Below are 15,556 nucleotides of genomic sequence, written 5' to 3'. Positions count from 1 at the left end.
TATGAATATTTTAAGCAGAAATAATGGTTATAACCCAATTTTTTATTATTTTTAGATTATATTTAATAAAAATTTATTTAAAATATAAAATTGAAATAAAGTTTAGTTTTCTTTTTTTTAAATAAAATTGGCTTTAAAAACTAACCTCCGCTTATATTCTCTTACAATATAAATAGAATAAAAATTTTTAATGAAAATACTAATTGTAGTGTGACTAAAATATATACAAGAAAATAATTTAAAATATCAAAGACTATAAAAAAATTTATTAATCTATATTTGTAATGTGATTTAATTTTCGTGGGAAATTTGACAATTCAACAAGAACAAGAATTTCGTTTGTCGTTGAAACCAAATTCCTGTGGATATTTAACAGAACTAACCCATTTAGTTGATTCGAATTTATTTCATCTACATCCTTTCTTATTTACCTGTTCACATACATTTTCCGCCAAATCATAACCTAAACCAAATCTAAATTTGGTTTTTGTAAATTTATACCAAGTAATGAGCTATAGGAAGATAATTTATTAATGCAACTAGCAGCAAAGATAAACTCTGATTAATATTGCAAAATTTTGAAGAGGGGGGGGGTGTGTTGGGGCAGCGTCTACATGGCAGAAAATTTGATGGATGCAAACCCCTCCAAAATCTACCCATACCCACCTAAAAAAAATCCTGCGGCCTTCGGCCGCGAAATTTACAGATCTACGATGGTATAGTGATTTTATTTAAAAAATCTTATCTGCCACCATTTATAACCTTACAACATAATTCTATTTACAATCTTTCAAGCCTATTTAGGGAAAAAAAATTAAAAATTTGTAGGTGATAATGAACTTTTATTCAAATAATGCAATCTTTTCATAATTTGGTATTCACTTTATTTTCATAAAATATATATAAGTGAATTAAATGAGATAACATATTAATATTTCTATAGAAAAGATCTAAAATATTGTAAAAAATATAAGACGAATAAATTTAAAGAGGTATATTTAGCTTGATTCTACATAATTAAAAACATGTATTGTAAATAGAGCTATTATATAAAATATTAGAATAAAATGAATTATAGTATATTTTGCATTGAAATTATAAAATGTTAAATTAAATATACATTATTTAAAAGCCTATATATTCGCTGTGAAAAAGATACATTAATTATTTTATTAATAATTTGGATAACCTTCTAGATGTTAATGCAAATTGTGTTATAATATAATCAATTGTAAATTTTTCAAAAACATCAATTTCGCTGGATATTAACAGTAAATTTTCCAAAAATGGGTCCGAAATTTTATTCCGCATTCGAGTTTTGTTAATTTTTACTTTACTCATTCGGCTGAAAAGGAAGTTATAAGGGTTAATAAATATTTATATAATAAATTTAAATTAGAATAAGAATTTAATTGATTTAAAAGTCGGTATGGTAATATAAAAGAAAATTTTATCCATTTTTTTATTTTGGTCATGATTTCGCTGTTGATATTTTCTTTGGTAATTTGATCGTTTGCAATACCTTTAATTATATACAATTACAAATAAAATATCAATAAATTACTTTCATCAATATATAACGCGTCATGATCTTCGCAAAAAATGATTGATTGAGACTCCAAATATAAAGAGCGAAAATCATTATATTCATCAACAATGTTTTGGACATCCAATTGATAAGTATGACAAATTTCGGATATTTGCCATCCTTCTATTTTTTCATTATCCATAATTCCAGCGGGAGTAAAAATGGATATCTGTGATAAAAAAATTATTTAAACAATCATAATTAAATCGATCATTTAGATGATTAATTATTGCATTTAGCACAGGGAAAAATATTTCCGTTCTATATCTATAATAATAAATAATAATTTAAATTTTTTTAATTTATTCAACTTGTTTTTTTTTGTTCAACATAATTATTGAATTCTGTTTGATCCAATTTGAATATTGATCATATTATACAAATCAGTTATTACATTATTCTTTTTCAAAAAACTATTAGATAAGGAATGTAATTTTAAAAATATATTGTCTCCATTAACTATATTTTAAAATTATTTATAGAAATAGTAACTAATATTAACCTTTTAGTTTTTGTAATTTATTTTTTGTATGTTGTATTAATTTGGTTACCAAAGCCAAATCATTGCCAACTGCCTCATTTCAATACTCATGTGTACATTTCAATATTTCTTTCAAAATAAATAGACTTAATATAAAATTATCATCTTTAATTCTTGATAATAATCCATCGGCAATGGAAGAGGTTCTTGGGTCATTAGAATCTTTTAATTCAACTAATGATGCTAAATATGTTCATTAACATCTAAAAAAAATTCTACAGATTTGTAGGATGATGACCAATTTCTGAAAATATATAAGTTTCATTAAAAAATTTTATTTACCATGTTGTGTTTTTAATTCCTTTAAGAGATTTCTTGGACTTTCTCATTTGATATTTAACAAACACACCTTGACGACTAACTCCATTCATAAAATTATATAACTCATCTAATATTCCCATTGCCTTTTTCATTTCAATTTTGCATCCACAAACATGGGCAACTACTAAATTTAGCCGATGTGCATGGCACCAAATATAGATGGCTTTTAGAGCCTCTTTCAATATTAAAGCCTGCATTCCTTTGTATACTCCTCTCATATTCCCTGCACCATCCATACTTTGTTCAACCAAATAATCAAGAGGAAGACCAAGATCATTAAACTTAGAAAAAACATGTTTCTTTATATTTTCCCCAGTGGTTTCTGATGTTGTAAAAACATGTATGATCCTTTCTACAGGATGTGGATGCAGATCATCTTCTATATACCGTACAAGCAAAGCTATGCATTCTTTTTTAGACACATCATATGTTCCATCTAATATGATGCTATAGGCACGATTCTCTTTAATTGTTTGAATAATGCTTTTTGCTATTTTTATCTTAACTAGTAGATAGCCCGTCAAAAATGACGAAGAATGAGAATTTTATTCGTTTTTTTAAGAAAGATGTTACCTTTTATTTAAAAATCACATCCAATTTATAAAATTTTTAAACCCCCCCCCCCTCCCCATTTAGGTCAAGTCCAAGCAATGTCATTGAGTCCAACCCATTAGAACTAAGAGTGGAAACTATTATTTGAGTCAAAATATATTTAAATGAGCTTGTACCCAATACCAAAAATCTTTGTAAATATATTACTGGTTACATAAGACTAACATTTAACATTAAAAAATTTCAAGCCAGGTCCAAGCTCATAATATTTGGAAAAAATTTCCAAGCGTTCAAGACCTTATAATTTATAAAAAAAATTCTCAAGCCTAGCTCAATCCATAATAATTTTGAAAATTTTTTCCTAGCCTGGCCCATAATAATTTGTATAAGATATTCCCAGTCAGGTGCAAGCAAATATTAATCTTGAGGAATATTTTTCAAGCCCAGTCCATCCCATATTAAGTTTCAAAACTATTTCCCAAACCCGGAGATAGTTAAATTCCTAAATAATTTATTAACAAATGAAGGGGAAATCTCGGATTTACCAATTAGTGGGTTAACTCCTTTTATCAAAAAATTTGATAAGGGCTATCTATATCTTTTATTAAGTACAAAAAAATGCTATCTATTTAAATTACAAAAATGCCATTCAATACTAATGAAACTTATATGCAATTTATTTATATATTTTTTAAGAAATATGTTTTTCTTGCCATATAAATTTAGGTAATTTTATTAAAAAATGATGAGGATTATTACTCTGTGTGTCTGGTAAAATAAAGAGCAAATCCTTTATGACATTTTAATTTTTGATGGAAAAAGCGACAAATAAAATCTGGGCAGTCGTCTGCAGAAGAAAAAATTAATGTATTATCATCCCATTTAGGGTTGTAGGGGAAAGTAATGAATAATGACGGATTACCAAAGCAGTGTACAACACCCATTGCGTCCTGATAAAGCTGAGGCCCTGGGGGCTACTGGTAAAAGAAGAACGGAAATGATATTTTTGCCAAAGTGTCAATTTTGGTATCCCCCTCTAAAATAGAATCATGAACGACATTGTCAACTCAACCATAAAACGGTCGTAAGTATTATAAAGGCCATGACAAAACTACCGCATATTTTCTCATTAATAATGTTAATGAAATTGGCCGCACTACACATTCACGTTTGAACATCTCTCTAAATATTCATGAAAGTTCCTCAGGGAATCGGATAAAGTATTATTTATAATAACTCCCAATGAGGTGAATGATAGTGGAATTAAATGCTTATATTTGTTAAAAATTAGGCAGAGGTGGCATAGGGATTTTGGTAGTGGTGATAGAAATATCATTTGGAGGCAACTGGGTGTATAAAAACTTGGAGTAGATTTTAAGTTTAAGGATATGTTAGGAACGCCAGTAGCGATCATAGAAGATACTTTCAAAAATTGAGAAGCAAAGGGGTTGTAGGTGTGAACAATATCCTGCAATTCCATTAAAAGACAACGATATAAAAACGGAACCTGGTTATGTCTGTTTTCTATCTCATTTATACTATCATGTATATATAATTGGGCAAATTTAGGTGTTTCCCCTAATGTTGGTAGGAGTGAACCAATGCGATGATGAACCTGTCCATTAATTTGAAAGGTATAATTACCTGATCGCGAATTGGATAAATTATTATTTATAATAACTCCTAGTGAAGTAAATGACAGTGCGGAATTATAAGCTCTTATGTTTGTTAAAAAGTGGGATGATGAACAATGATTCCCGGTAAATAAACGTAATAAATTTGGTGGTAATTGGGAAATTTTAGACAAAAATACCTTCCCATTCAAACAACATGTAGAAAACTGAATATTTATACATGAGCTTTATGATAATTTTTTTCCATTCCACATTTTAGCATTGCAGAAGGCGCATATTTCTGTCATATTTCCGATATCTAATATAGGTGAGTGGTGGTCATCAAATATATGTCGAAATATACATGGTAGAGGTGCCATATGGAATGTGGTAGTGGTTATAGAAATATCAGTTGACGGTATCTGGTTTATTATAAAATAAACCTATATATATAAAACATTAAAAACCTGCAAGGGGGGTTAATATCAGGCGTAGGTCCTTATTATCCTGCATACCTGTAATTCTAGAACGGTTAAGGCGTTTGTTGAGTCGCCATTTTTTTCTTTGCTTATCTTTAATAGAAATATCATGTTTTGTAGCTATGTGAGGGATTAAGTTTGGGTTAACCTAAAAAAAATAAGGAAATGGGGACTTGTCAAGAATCGTGTTTTTCTGAACATTTATTTTGTATTTGTTGATTATTAATGGTAGATATATCAATATTTAAACAATTATAAGGAGGAAATAAAGAAGGGTTTGTTATCTAAAATAAAAACAGAAGAATGATTTAAAAAATATAAATGCATTGAACCTGAAGAGGAGTCAATATAAGGTTCAACTCCCTAGAAATAGTGGAGACATTATCAGAAGCTAAAATAGATGTATTCTATAATATAAAAGAGTATAAAAAAATATATATATATAAGGCTAACTTTATTTTGAGTTGTTAGTAGATTTTGTAGTGCCTCGCTATCCCTAGTGCGTTTCTTTTTTTGATTGATCAGCCATCTTTTTCTTTTATTAATGACGGATAAATCACCACCTGTACAATCATTAACTGAGGTTAGGACATGGCTTGTTATCTAAAATAGAAACAAAAGAATAAATAAAAAAAATAAATGCATTGAACTTGATGAGGAGTCAATATACCACCTGTACAATCATTAAATGAGGGTAAGACAGGGCTTGTTATCAAAAATAAAAACAAAGAATAATATAAATGCAATGAACCTGAAGAGGAGTCAATATTAGGTTCAACTCCCTAGGTGGGGACATTATCAGAAGCTAAAATATATGTATTCTATAATATAAAAGAGTATAAAAAAAATATATATATAAGGCTAACTTTATTTTGAGTTGTTAGTAGATTTTGTAGGGCCTCGCTATCCCTAGTGCATTTCTTTTTTTGATTGATCTGCCATCTTTTTCTTTTACCTGTACAATCATTAACTGAGGTTAACATGGCTTGTTATCTAAAATAGAAACAAAAGAATAAATAAAAAAAATAAATGCATTGAACTTGATGAGGAGTCAATATACAACCTGTACAATCATTAAATGAGGGTAAGACAGGGCTTGTTATCTAAAATAAAAACAAAGAATAATATAAAGAATATAAATGCAATGAACCTGAAGAGGAGTCAATATTAGGTTCAACTCCCTAGAAATAGTTGGGACATTATCAGAAGCTAAAATAGATGTATTCTATAATATAAAAGAGTATAAAAAAAATATATATATAAGGCTAACTTTATTTTGAGTTGTTAGTATATTTTGTAGGGCCTCGCTATCCCTAGTGCGTTTCTTTTTTTGATTGATCTGCCATCTTTTTCTTTTATTAATGACGGATAAATCACCACCTGTACAATCATTAAATGAGGTTAGGACATGGCTTGTTACCTAAAATAAAAACAAAAGAATAAATAAAAAAAATAAATGCATTGAACCTGATGAGGAGTCAATATACCACCTGTACAATCATTAAGTGAGGTTGGGACATGGTTTGTTATCTAAAATAAAAACAAACGAATAAATAAAAAATATATTAATGTATTAAACCTGAAGAGGAGTCAATATTAGGTTAACCTCTCTAGAAATAGTGGGAATATCATCCATCATAAGCTAAGTATTCTAAAATGAAAAGTATAAGCCTTTTTAGTATATATAGATGAATAACTTTATTTTGCATTTGGTAGATTTTATTGGGCTTCATGTCTAAAAATATTTTCTATAAAAAAAATAAAATCAATAAAAAAATAAAAATAAGTACGTACCGATGACATGACGTAGCGATGACATGACGTCACAATGACGTAGTGAGGACATCGGAAAATTATAATATAGATAATTTCAGTTATTTTTTTCACGTGGCCATATGACAGTAAATTTATATAGGTCTCGAAATTTTATCTGATTTTTTTCTCTGCCATTTTTCGTTGTTATCCATGAATGCACGAAAAGTTGGAACCGTTTTTGCCATTAATTTTATGAGACACATAAAATTACCTTCATTTGAATTAGAACCCCAAAAGGCTATATTGCATTTTATAAGGTACATAATGGCATCGATAATATTATGAACTATATTACGATTTTCCATGATTATATCAAGCTTATTTGATAGCAAATAATCTTGTATGCGTTTATTTGCAAGCCAAGTCATATTTGCATATTCACAATCTTTATGAAGAGAAGATGCTTCGTGTCTCTCTAAGTCACGTTTTATGTTTTTCCAATTATTTAACCCAAGTTGAGTCCAAAAAGTATTGGACTTAGGGTCACCAAACATAATACAATATAGACAAAAGACTTTGTCAAAAGTAGTGCTATAAGATAGCCAATTTCTGGGGTTGAGGGGGCCGTCTATATTAACCTTTCTATAATAGGTTATATTCATGCTCCTATTTAAAAAGTAAAAAAAATAAATATTGGTATAGAAATAATGGATGGGTAAAAATTAATGAAAATAAATATTATTTAAAACCTCTTGTTAGTAACAGGATATTGAAATTTATTTGTACATGGCTGACAAGGGCCTACAGTAATTATGAAATTTATCAAAATATTTGTCATCCTAAATAATATAAAGTGAAAAGGGTCATTTGGTTCCTTATTTTTGTATAGCTGAATAAGACTTGGACTTTGAATATCCTCATAATTTATTCCCTTCAAAAGTTATATAAATTTTATTTAAATATAATACCTCATGCAAAGTAAGTGCCTCACTAGAACCGGGGATTGGATGAGGAGATAATACAATTTGGGAATATTGGAGATTTGCTATAAATAAAGAGTATAATTTGTTTACTTATGAAAAACTATTTTTAATATAATTTCAGCCAAATGGTCATTTTATTCTTAGCTACATTATAATTAAGTTAATCAATAAATGTTGGAAATATTCAAATGTCCTAATTTATTTTCTTCAAAAGTTATCATATAATTCGTATTTAAATTAAATACCTCATCATGCAAAGTAAGCACCTCACAGGAACTGGGGATTGGATGAGGAGATAATACAATTTGTGAATATTCAATAACTGAGATTTTCTATAAACAAAGAGTAGTTTAATTTCTTTCCTTATAAAAACTATATTTTTAATAAAATTTTAGCCAAATGGTAATTTTTTTCTTTTATAATTAAGTTTTTAATAAATGTTGGAAATATTTGAATAACCTCATAATCATAATTTATTTTCTTCAAAAGTTATCATATAATTCGTATTTAAATTAAATACTTTATCATGCAAAGTAAGCGTCTCATTGGAACTGGGGATTGGATGAGAAAATAATACAGTTTGTGAATCTTCAATATTGGGATTTGCTATAAATAAAGAGTATAATTTGTTTACTTATGAAAAATTATATTTTTAATAAAATTTTAGTCAAATGGTCATTTTATTCTTAACTACATTATAATTAAGTTTATAATAAAGGTTGGAAATATTTAATCAACCTCATATTCATAATTTATTTCTTTCAAAAGTTATCATATAATTCGTATTTAAATTAAATACCCCATCATGCAAAGTAAGCACCTCACTGGAACTGGGGATTGGATGAGGAGATAATACAATTTGTGAATCTTCAATAACTGAGATTTTCTATAAATAAAGAGGAGTTTAATTTCTTTCCTTATGAAAACTATATTTTTAATAAATTTTTAGGCAAATGATAATTTTTTTTAACTACATTATAATTAAGTTTTTAATAAATGTTTTAATCCTACAAGAATACATGATTGAGAAAACAAGTATTAAAAATATTATGAAGTCCAACATAAAGTTATCAGGTTACAATGGCAAGATGATACTACAAAGGGAATTCACATATTTTGAACCCGATAATCATAAACATCAATATGTCTTTGTAGATCATGTAAAAACATTTTTAAAATATACTTGAAAGATTCATAGGCATGATAGATGCAGATTAATATAAAACTGTGATCACATGAAGAAATCATAAAACAATATTATAATGACTGTAAAAATAAAAACAATTTTAAGTATAAATAAAATTGTGAAATTCATGATGAAAGTATATTATCTAAAGAAATTCTAATAGCTAAATAAAACAATGATAATATTATAAACATACCTAATATAACACATAATGTAAATAAAGGGGATGAAATTCACACAGATAACATTTTGAGTTGAATCCAAATCATATTTTATAAAAAAAAGTAAAAGAACTTTGAAGTCTTAATTCAATTAAAGATGAAAAGATTTAAATTTAAAAATTCCTAGAAATTAGCATTACCTTACTTTTATTATTTTACTACATTATATTAACTTAATAAGTTTTTTTTAATACTTTGGTTTTAAATTATTATTATTAACTAATTAAACATATTGTTAAATTGAACTTTATAATGTATATATAGATATAAAAATAGTGTGATAAACAGTTAAAAAAACATTAAATTATAATATATATAAGTTATTTTCTCTATACCCTGACTACTTTAATATTAATATTATTCTGGTAAAATTTTAAATCAGTTTCTATTAATTCACAAATTTATAGTTACAAATATAAATAAAAAATATTACTTTTTGGTAAGATGTTATTGTCTTTTTTTGCAACTGGGTTTCAACTCCATTTGTGATATTATATGGAATATCACAATTTAAGGATACCAATTATTATTATCTCTTTTGATGGCTACCTTTGTAAATTTCATATCAGCTGGCTTGACATGAGGATGTTTATGTTTATAATGTTCATGTATCTTGTCACTTCTTATTTTAGAAGTTTTACAATTAATAAAATTGCACTTAACTTTAAATAACGTTTTGTTACTTGACATCTAGAAAGAAATAATTATTATAATATAATTTTTTACATATTATGTTTTTTATTATTCTTTGCTTGCTGATATATGTTTTTATGCATGACTCAAAAAATTACCTAAAATTTCTGCTAAAATCTAGAAATTTATTAAAAAACATAATATAAATATATTAACCTTTAAGAAAAGTACCAAATAGGAAATGTGTATATATTAACTTGATAAAATGCTAAATGAAAATCGTTGACAAAGAAAATTTATATTATTTATTAATTGACAAATATCTTTACTTTAATTGACATTTTTCAGAAAATCAACGATAACCATCATAATCGTATCAATTAATGGATTAAAAAAAGATTATAATTCAAATCAAAAATTACCCACCAAAAATCAATATTTACCCCCAAAAAATTAATATCAACCCCTTAAAATCAATACCTACCCCCAAAAATGCTAATATATTTTGGAGGCATTTGTCTCCTACCCCTCCCCCCCCCGGCCAATAGACGCTGTGTTGGGGGTAAATTTTTTTATTAGCTTAAAATGATATTTATGAAAACAATCAAATTTGCGATTGCCCCCCCCCCCCATTGGTTAAGCGCCTGTATTTATGACAATATGCCATAATAATGCATTTATTTTAAATGAGGGGGATTTCAAATTGAATTCATGACCAAAAAATAACTCTTTTATATTCACAATATTTTAGTTGGCAGTAGAGTTAAAATAATTAAAGTTATTCATTTTTAAATTTATGAAAAGAGTACCAGTATAGTTAAAAGATATAATTAATAATGGGAAAACATCGTCGCCAAAGGCGGCTAAAGTCTTTCAGGGGAAGAGGCATAGGTTTTTTAGGGGGGGGGGGTTGCATCTAGTTAAAATCCTGTCATGAAGACTTGCATACCCATAAGGCAAGCTAATAATATAATCTTAATATAAACTAAAACAAATATTTTATAAATCAAAATAATACTTACAATGAAAATTTTTTTTGAAGAAATATCGCTAGCTAAGATGTGTGATAAAACATTTATCAAAAAGCCCAATGGTGAGAAAATTAGAATCCTTTAAAAAAAATTCTACTAATTTTTCTTAAATATCAAAGTTATTACAAAAATCTTGTCTTGAGCTCGGAAAGTATCATGGCAAATGATAGAAATGGTAATAGAAATAATCACCTTTATCAGCCCTAGATTGATAAATACACAACTCTGGCAACAGCGGAAACGCCACCTAGTCCGATGACCAGCGCATGAGCTGGGAGGGGTAGTAACATTTTGCATCAAATTTGTTTGAGGGGAGGGGATTTAAGGGAGTTGGCTATGTAGTAAAGGAGTAATTTATTGTAATATTTTATTTACATATTATGTGTTATGCTTGTTAGTTAGATATGTTTGTTTATATATATACATATATCGATTAATATTCCTAATGTATTATGTACACACTTATCCTTTAATGTTTTTCATGGTATCGCCATCTATAACTAAATTGCACATTATGATTGAATTATAAAACTGAATAAAATGTGAATGATAACTGATATACATTATGAATGAATCATAAAACTAAATAAAATGTAAAAGATGGTTCCACCTTCGCTAAAGGCTAGTATGATAAATTTATTCGGGGATTATCTATTAAATTTTTAGATGAAATAGGACCAAATGCATTGTTGTAAATATTAATACTTTTATCATAGATAAACATCGACCAAATTTTTATAAGACACAGACATTATTTTCCAAATAAAACTATGGATAATTAAGTATTATACATTCTAAGGTAACTCCTATTACTGCCAACACTATAATAATGCATTTCTTGTAAATGATGGGGGTTTTAATTGAATTCATGATCTAATAACTATTTGATGTTCATAATATTTTTATAATTAGTAGTAGAGCATTAATAAATTATACTTTTTTAAAATATGAATGGAGGACCATTATAATTAAAAAGGTGTAATTTATAAAGTAAAAATATAGCCAGGAATTTTATTTTTGCGGGTGGGGGGAGGGCGGTAGGTATATATTTATGATGGAGGCTTGCTTCCAGTGAATATTCTGTCATTTATTACCAAATATTTGAATAGACGTTTATTCAATATTATTTACTGTGTTTACCGAAGTCATTAGCTGATATATATTACGATGATATAATTAAACTTTTAAAAAATTATTATTCGAAGAAAACTAATTTTATGTTAGAGAGATATTATTTTTTCAAAACAGAACAAGAAAAAGGAGAAAAAATTACAGAATAAATTAAAGATAAAAGCAAATAAGTGTGATTTTAAAGAGATGTATATTGTGTTACGGGATAAATATGAAGTTAATCAACACTCCACACTTGACATGGGAAAAGATGTTCAAATCGCTACCTCAATGGTGATAAAGCGTCTACATGACAGTATATTCACTGGATGCAACCCCCCACCCAAAAAAATATATATATATACCCCCCTAAAAATTTTCGCCACCTTCGGCGGCGTTATTATCACATAATTATTAATTTATGCTTAAATAAAAGGCTACTAGTTTTATTAAATGATTGCTTTCAGGTTTATACCGGTAGAAGAGTCCTGCTTATATATTATTTATTAATAACTTACCTTCGCTTTTTATTATTTTCCTCTTTCACTAAACTCGTCTTAAATTTTCAAAATCAACACAAGAAAACAATAAAATGATCGGAATAGTTTCGAAGAAAAATTATTTTGGAAGAAAAATAGAATAATGATTTATTTCGTTTTTTTTCTCTTATATTAACTACAATACAAAATAAATATTTATAATATAATTATGTTTTTTTTAACAAAATGATTGCGCAAAATAATCACCAAAAATATTTATAATCAAAAATGAATGACTTAACAATTTAATCACAAAAAATATTTATCATTAAAAATGAATGACTTCGCAATTTAATTACAAAAAAAACAACGACATATATAACAATTACAATATATTATTTATTATATACTAGTATCAACACTTGAAATAGTATCATATCGAAAAAAGGGAATTTTTATAAAGAATAATTATTATAAAAATGATCGAAATTTAAAAAAAATATATTATAATTGTAACAATACTTTTTAATAGTGTTGTTAATCGACTAAATTTAGTCGACCGACTAACATAGTCGACTAAAACGACTAATTTAGTCGACTAAAACGACTAATATAATCGACTAAAACGACTAATTTAGTCGACTAAAAGAACTAATTAAGTCGACAAAAAGAACTGATTAAGTCGACTAAAAGAACAAGTCGACTAAATTAAGTCATTAAACATAACATAATCGTTATTTTTGAACATTTTTTAAATTTTTTAGGTAAAAATATACGTTGTGAAGATGTAAAAATAAAATTTCAGTGAAGATGTACCATCATAGAAAAATATTAATTGTCATAATCGTTATTTTTAAAATGTAAATAGGTAAAAATATATTTATTGTAAAAGTGTTAATTCAGTGAAGATGTACCATAGAAAAGTGACAATTGTCATAATCGTTATTTGTGAACTTTTTTGAATTTTTTTAAAACAAATAGGTAAAAATATAAATTGTAAAGATGTTAAAATAAAATTTCAGTGAAGATGTACCATAGAAAAATGACAATTGTCAAAATCGTTATTTTTTAACTTTTTGGAATTTTTCAAAGCAAATAGGTAAAAATATATATTGTAAAGATGTTAAAATAAAATTTCAGTGAAGATGTAGCATAGAAAAGTGACAATTGTCAAAATCGTTATTTTTTAACTTTTTTGAATTTTTTTAAAACAAATAGGTAAAATATATATATTGTAAAGATGTTAAAATAAAATTTCAGTGAAGATGTAGCATAGAAAAGTGACAATTGTCAAAATCGTTATTTTTAAACTTTTTGGAATTTTTTTAAAGCAAATAGGTAAAAATATATATTGTAAATATGTTAAAATAAAATTTCAGTGAAGATGTACCATAGAAAAGTGACTATTGTCATAACCGTTATTTGTGAACTTTTTTGAATTTTTTTAAAGTAAATAGGTAAGGATATATATTGTAAAAATGTTAAAATAAAATTTCAGTCAAGATGTACCATAGAAAGGTGACAATCGTCATAATCGTTATTTTTGAACTTTTTTGAATTTTATCAAAGCAAATAGGTAAAAATATATATTGTAAAGATGTTAAAATAAAATTTCAGTGAAGATGTACCATAGAAAAGTGACAATTGTCATAATCGTTATTTTTGAACTTTTTCAAAGCAAATAGGTAAAAATATATATTGTAAAGATGTTAAAATAAAATTTCAGTGAAGATGTACCATAGAAAAGTGACAATTGTCATAATCGTTATTTGTGAACTTTTTTGAATTTTTTCAAAGCAGATTGGTAAAAATATTTATTGTAAAGATGTTAAAATAAAATTTCAGTGAAGATGTACCATAGAAAAGTGACAATTGTCATAATCGTTATTTTTGAACTTTTTTTAAAACAAATAGGTAAAAATATATATTGTAAAGATGTTAAAATAAAATTTCTATGAAGATGTACCATAGAAAAGTGACAATTGTCAAAATCGTTATTTTTTATTTTTGGAATTTTTTTTAAGTAAATAGGTATAAATATATATTGTAAAGATGTTAAAATAAAATTTCAGTGAAGATGTACCATAGAAAAGTAACAATTGTCATAACCGTTATTTGTGAACTTTTTTGAATTTTTTTAAACTAAATAGGTAAGGATATATATTGTAAAAATGTTAAATTAAATTTCAGTCAAGATGTACCATAGAAAGATGACAATTGTCATAATCGTTATTTTTTAAATTTTTCAAAGCAAATAGGTCAAAATATATATTGTAAAGATATTAAAATAAATTTCAGTGAAGATGTACCATAGAAAAGTGACAATTGTCATAATCGTTATTTTTGAACTTTTTTGAATTTTTTTAAAACAAATAGGTAAAATATATATATTGTAAAGATGTTAAAATAAAATTTCAGTGAAGATGTAGCATAGAAAAGTGACAATTGTCAAAATCGTTATTTTTTAACTTTTTGGAATTTTTTTAAAGTAAATAGGTAAAAATATATATTGTAAAGATGTTAAAATAAAATTTCAGTGAAGATGTACCATAGAAAAGTGACTATTGTCATAACCGTTATTTGTGAACTTTTTTGAATTTTTTTAAAGTAAATAGGTAAGGATATATATTGTAAAAATGTTAAAATAAAATTTCAGTCAAGATGTACCATAGAAAGGTGACAATCGTCATAATCGTTATTTTTGAACTTTTTTGAATTTTATCAAAGCAAATAGGTAAAAATATATATTGTAAAGATGTTAAAATAAAATTTCAGTGAAGATGTACCATAGAAAAGTGACAATTGTCATAATCGTTATTTTTGAACTTTTTCAAAGCAAATAGGTAAAAATATATATTGTAAAGATGTTAAAATAAAATTTCAGTGAAGATGTACCATAGAAAAGTGACAATTGTCATAATCGTTATTTTTGAACTTTTTCAAAGCAAATAGGTAAAAATATATATTGTAAAGATGTTAAAATAAAATTTCAGTGAAGATGTACCATAGAAAAGTGACAATTGTCATAATCGTTATTTTTGAACTTTTTTTAAAACAAATAGGT

General features: G+C 26.2%; 1 protein-coding gene across 1 annotated transcript; it reads right to left on the bottom strand.

The window, feature by feature from the left end:
* Positions 1–1,337: 1,337 nt before the first annotated feature.
* Positions 1,338–4,482, bottom strand: LOC135925732 (uncharacterized). Its single transcript, XM_065461197.1, has 4 exons — positions 4,365–4,482; positions 2,564–2,913; positions 1,565–1,757; positions 1,338–1,522 (listed from the first exon to the last, which is right to left on the bottom strand). Exons 1-4 carry the CDS (start codon positions 4,480–4,482, stop codon positions 1,338–1,340), a joined length of 846 nt encoding a protein of 281 aa, XP_065317269.1.
* Positions 4,483–15,556: the final 11,074 nt, after the last annotated feature.

This window comes from Gordionus sp. m RMFG-2023, chromosome 1 (genome assembly GCF_954871325.1).
Source record: "Gordionus sp. m RMFG-2023 chromosome 1, tfGorSpeb1-WG-v2, whole genome shotgun sequence".
NCBI classification, from domain to species: Eukaryota; Metazoa; Nematomorpha; class Gordioida; order Chordodea; family Parachordodidae; genus Gordionus; species Gordionus sp. m RMFG-2023.
Note: the sequence above shows the minus strand (reverse complement) of the source record. Positions and strands in the feature narration are given on the sequence as shown.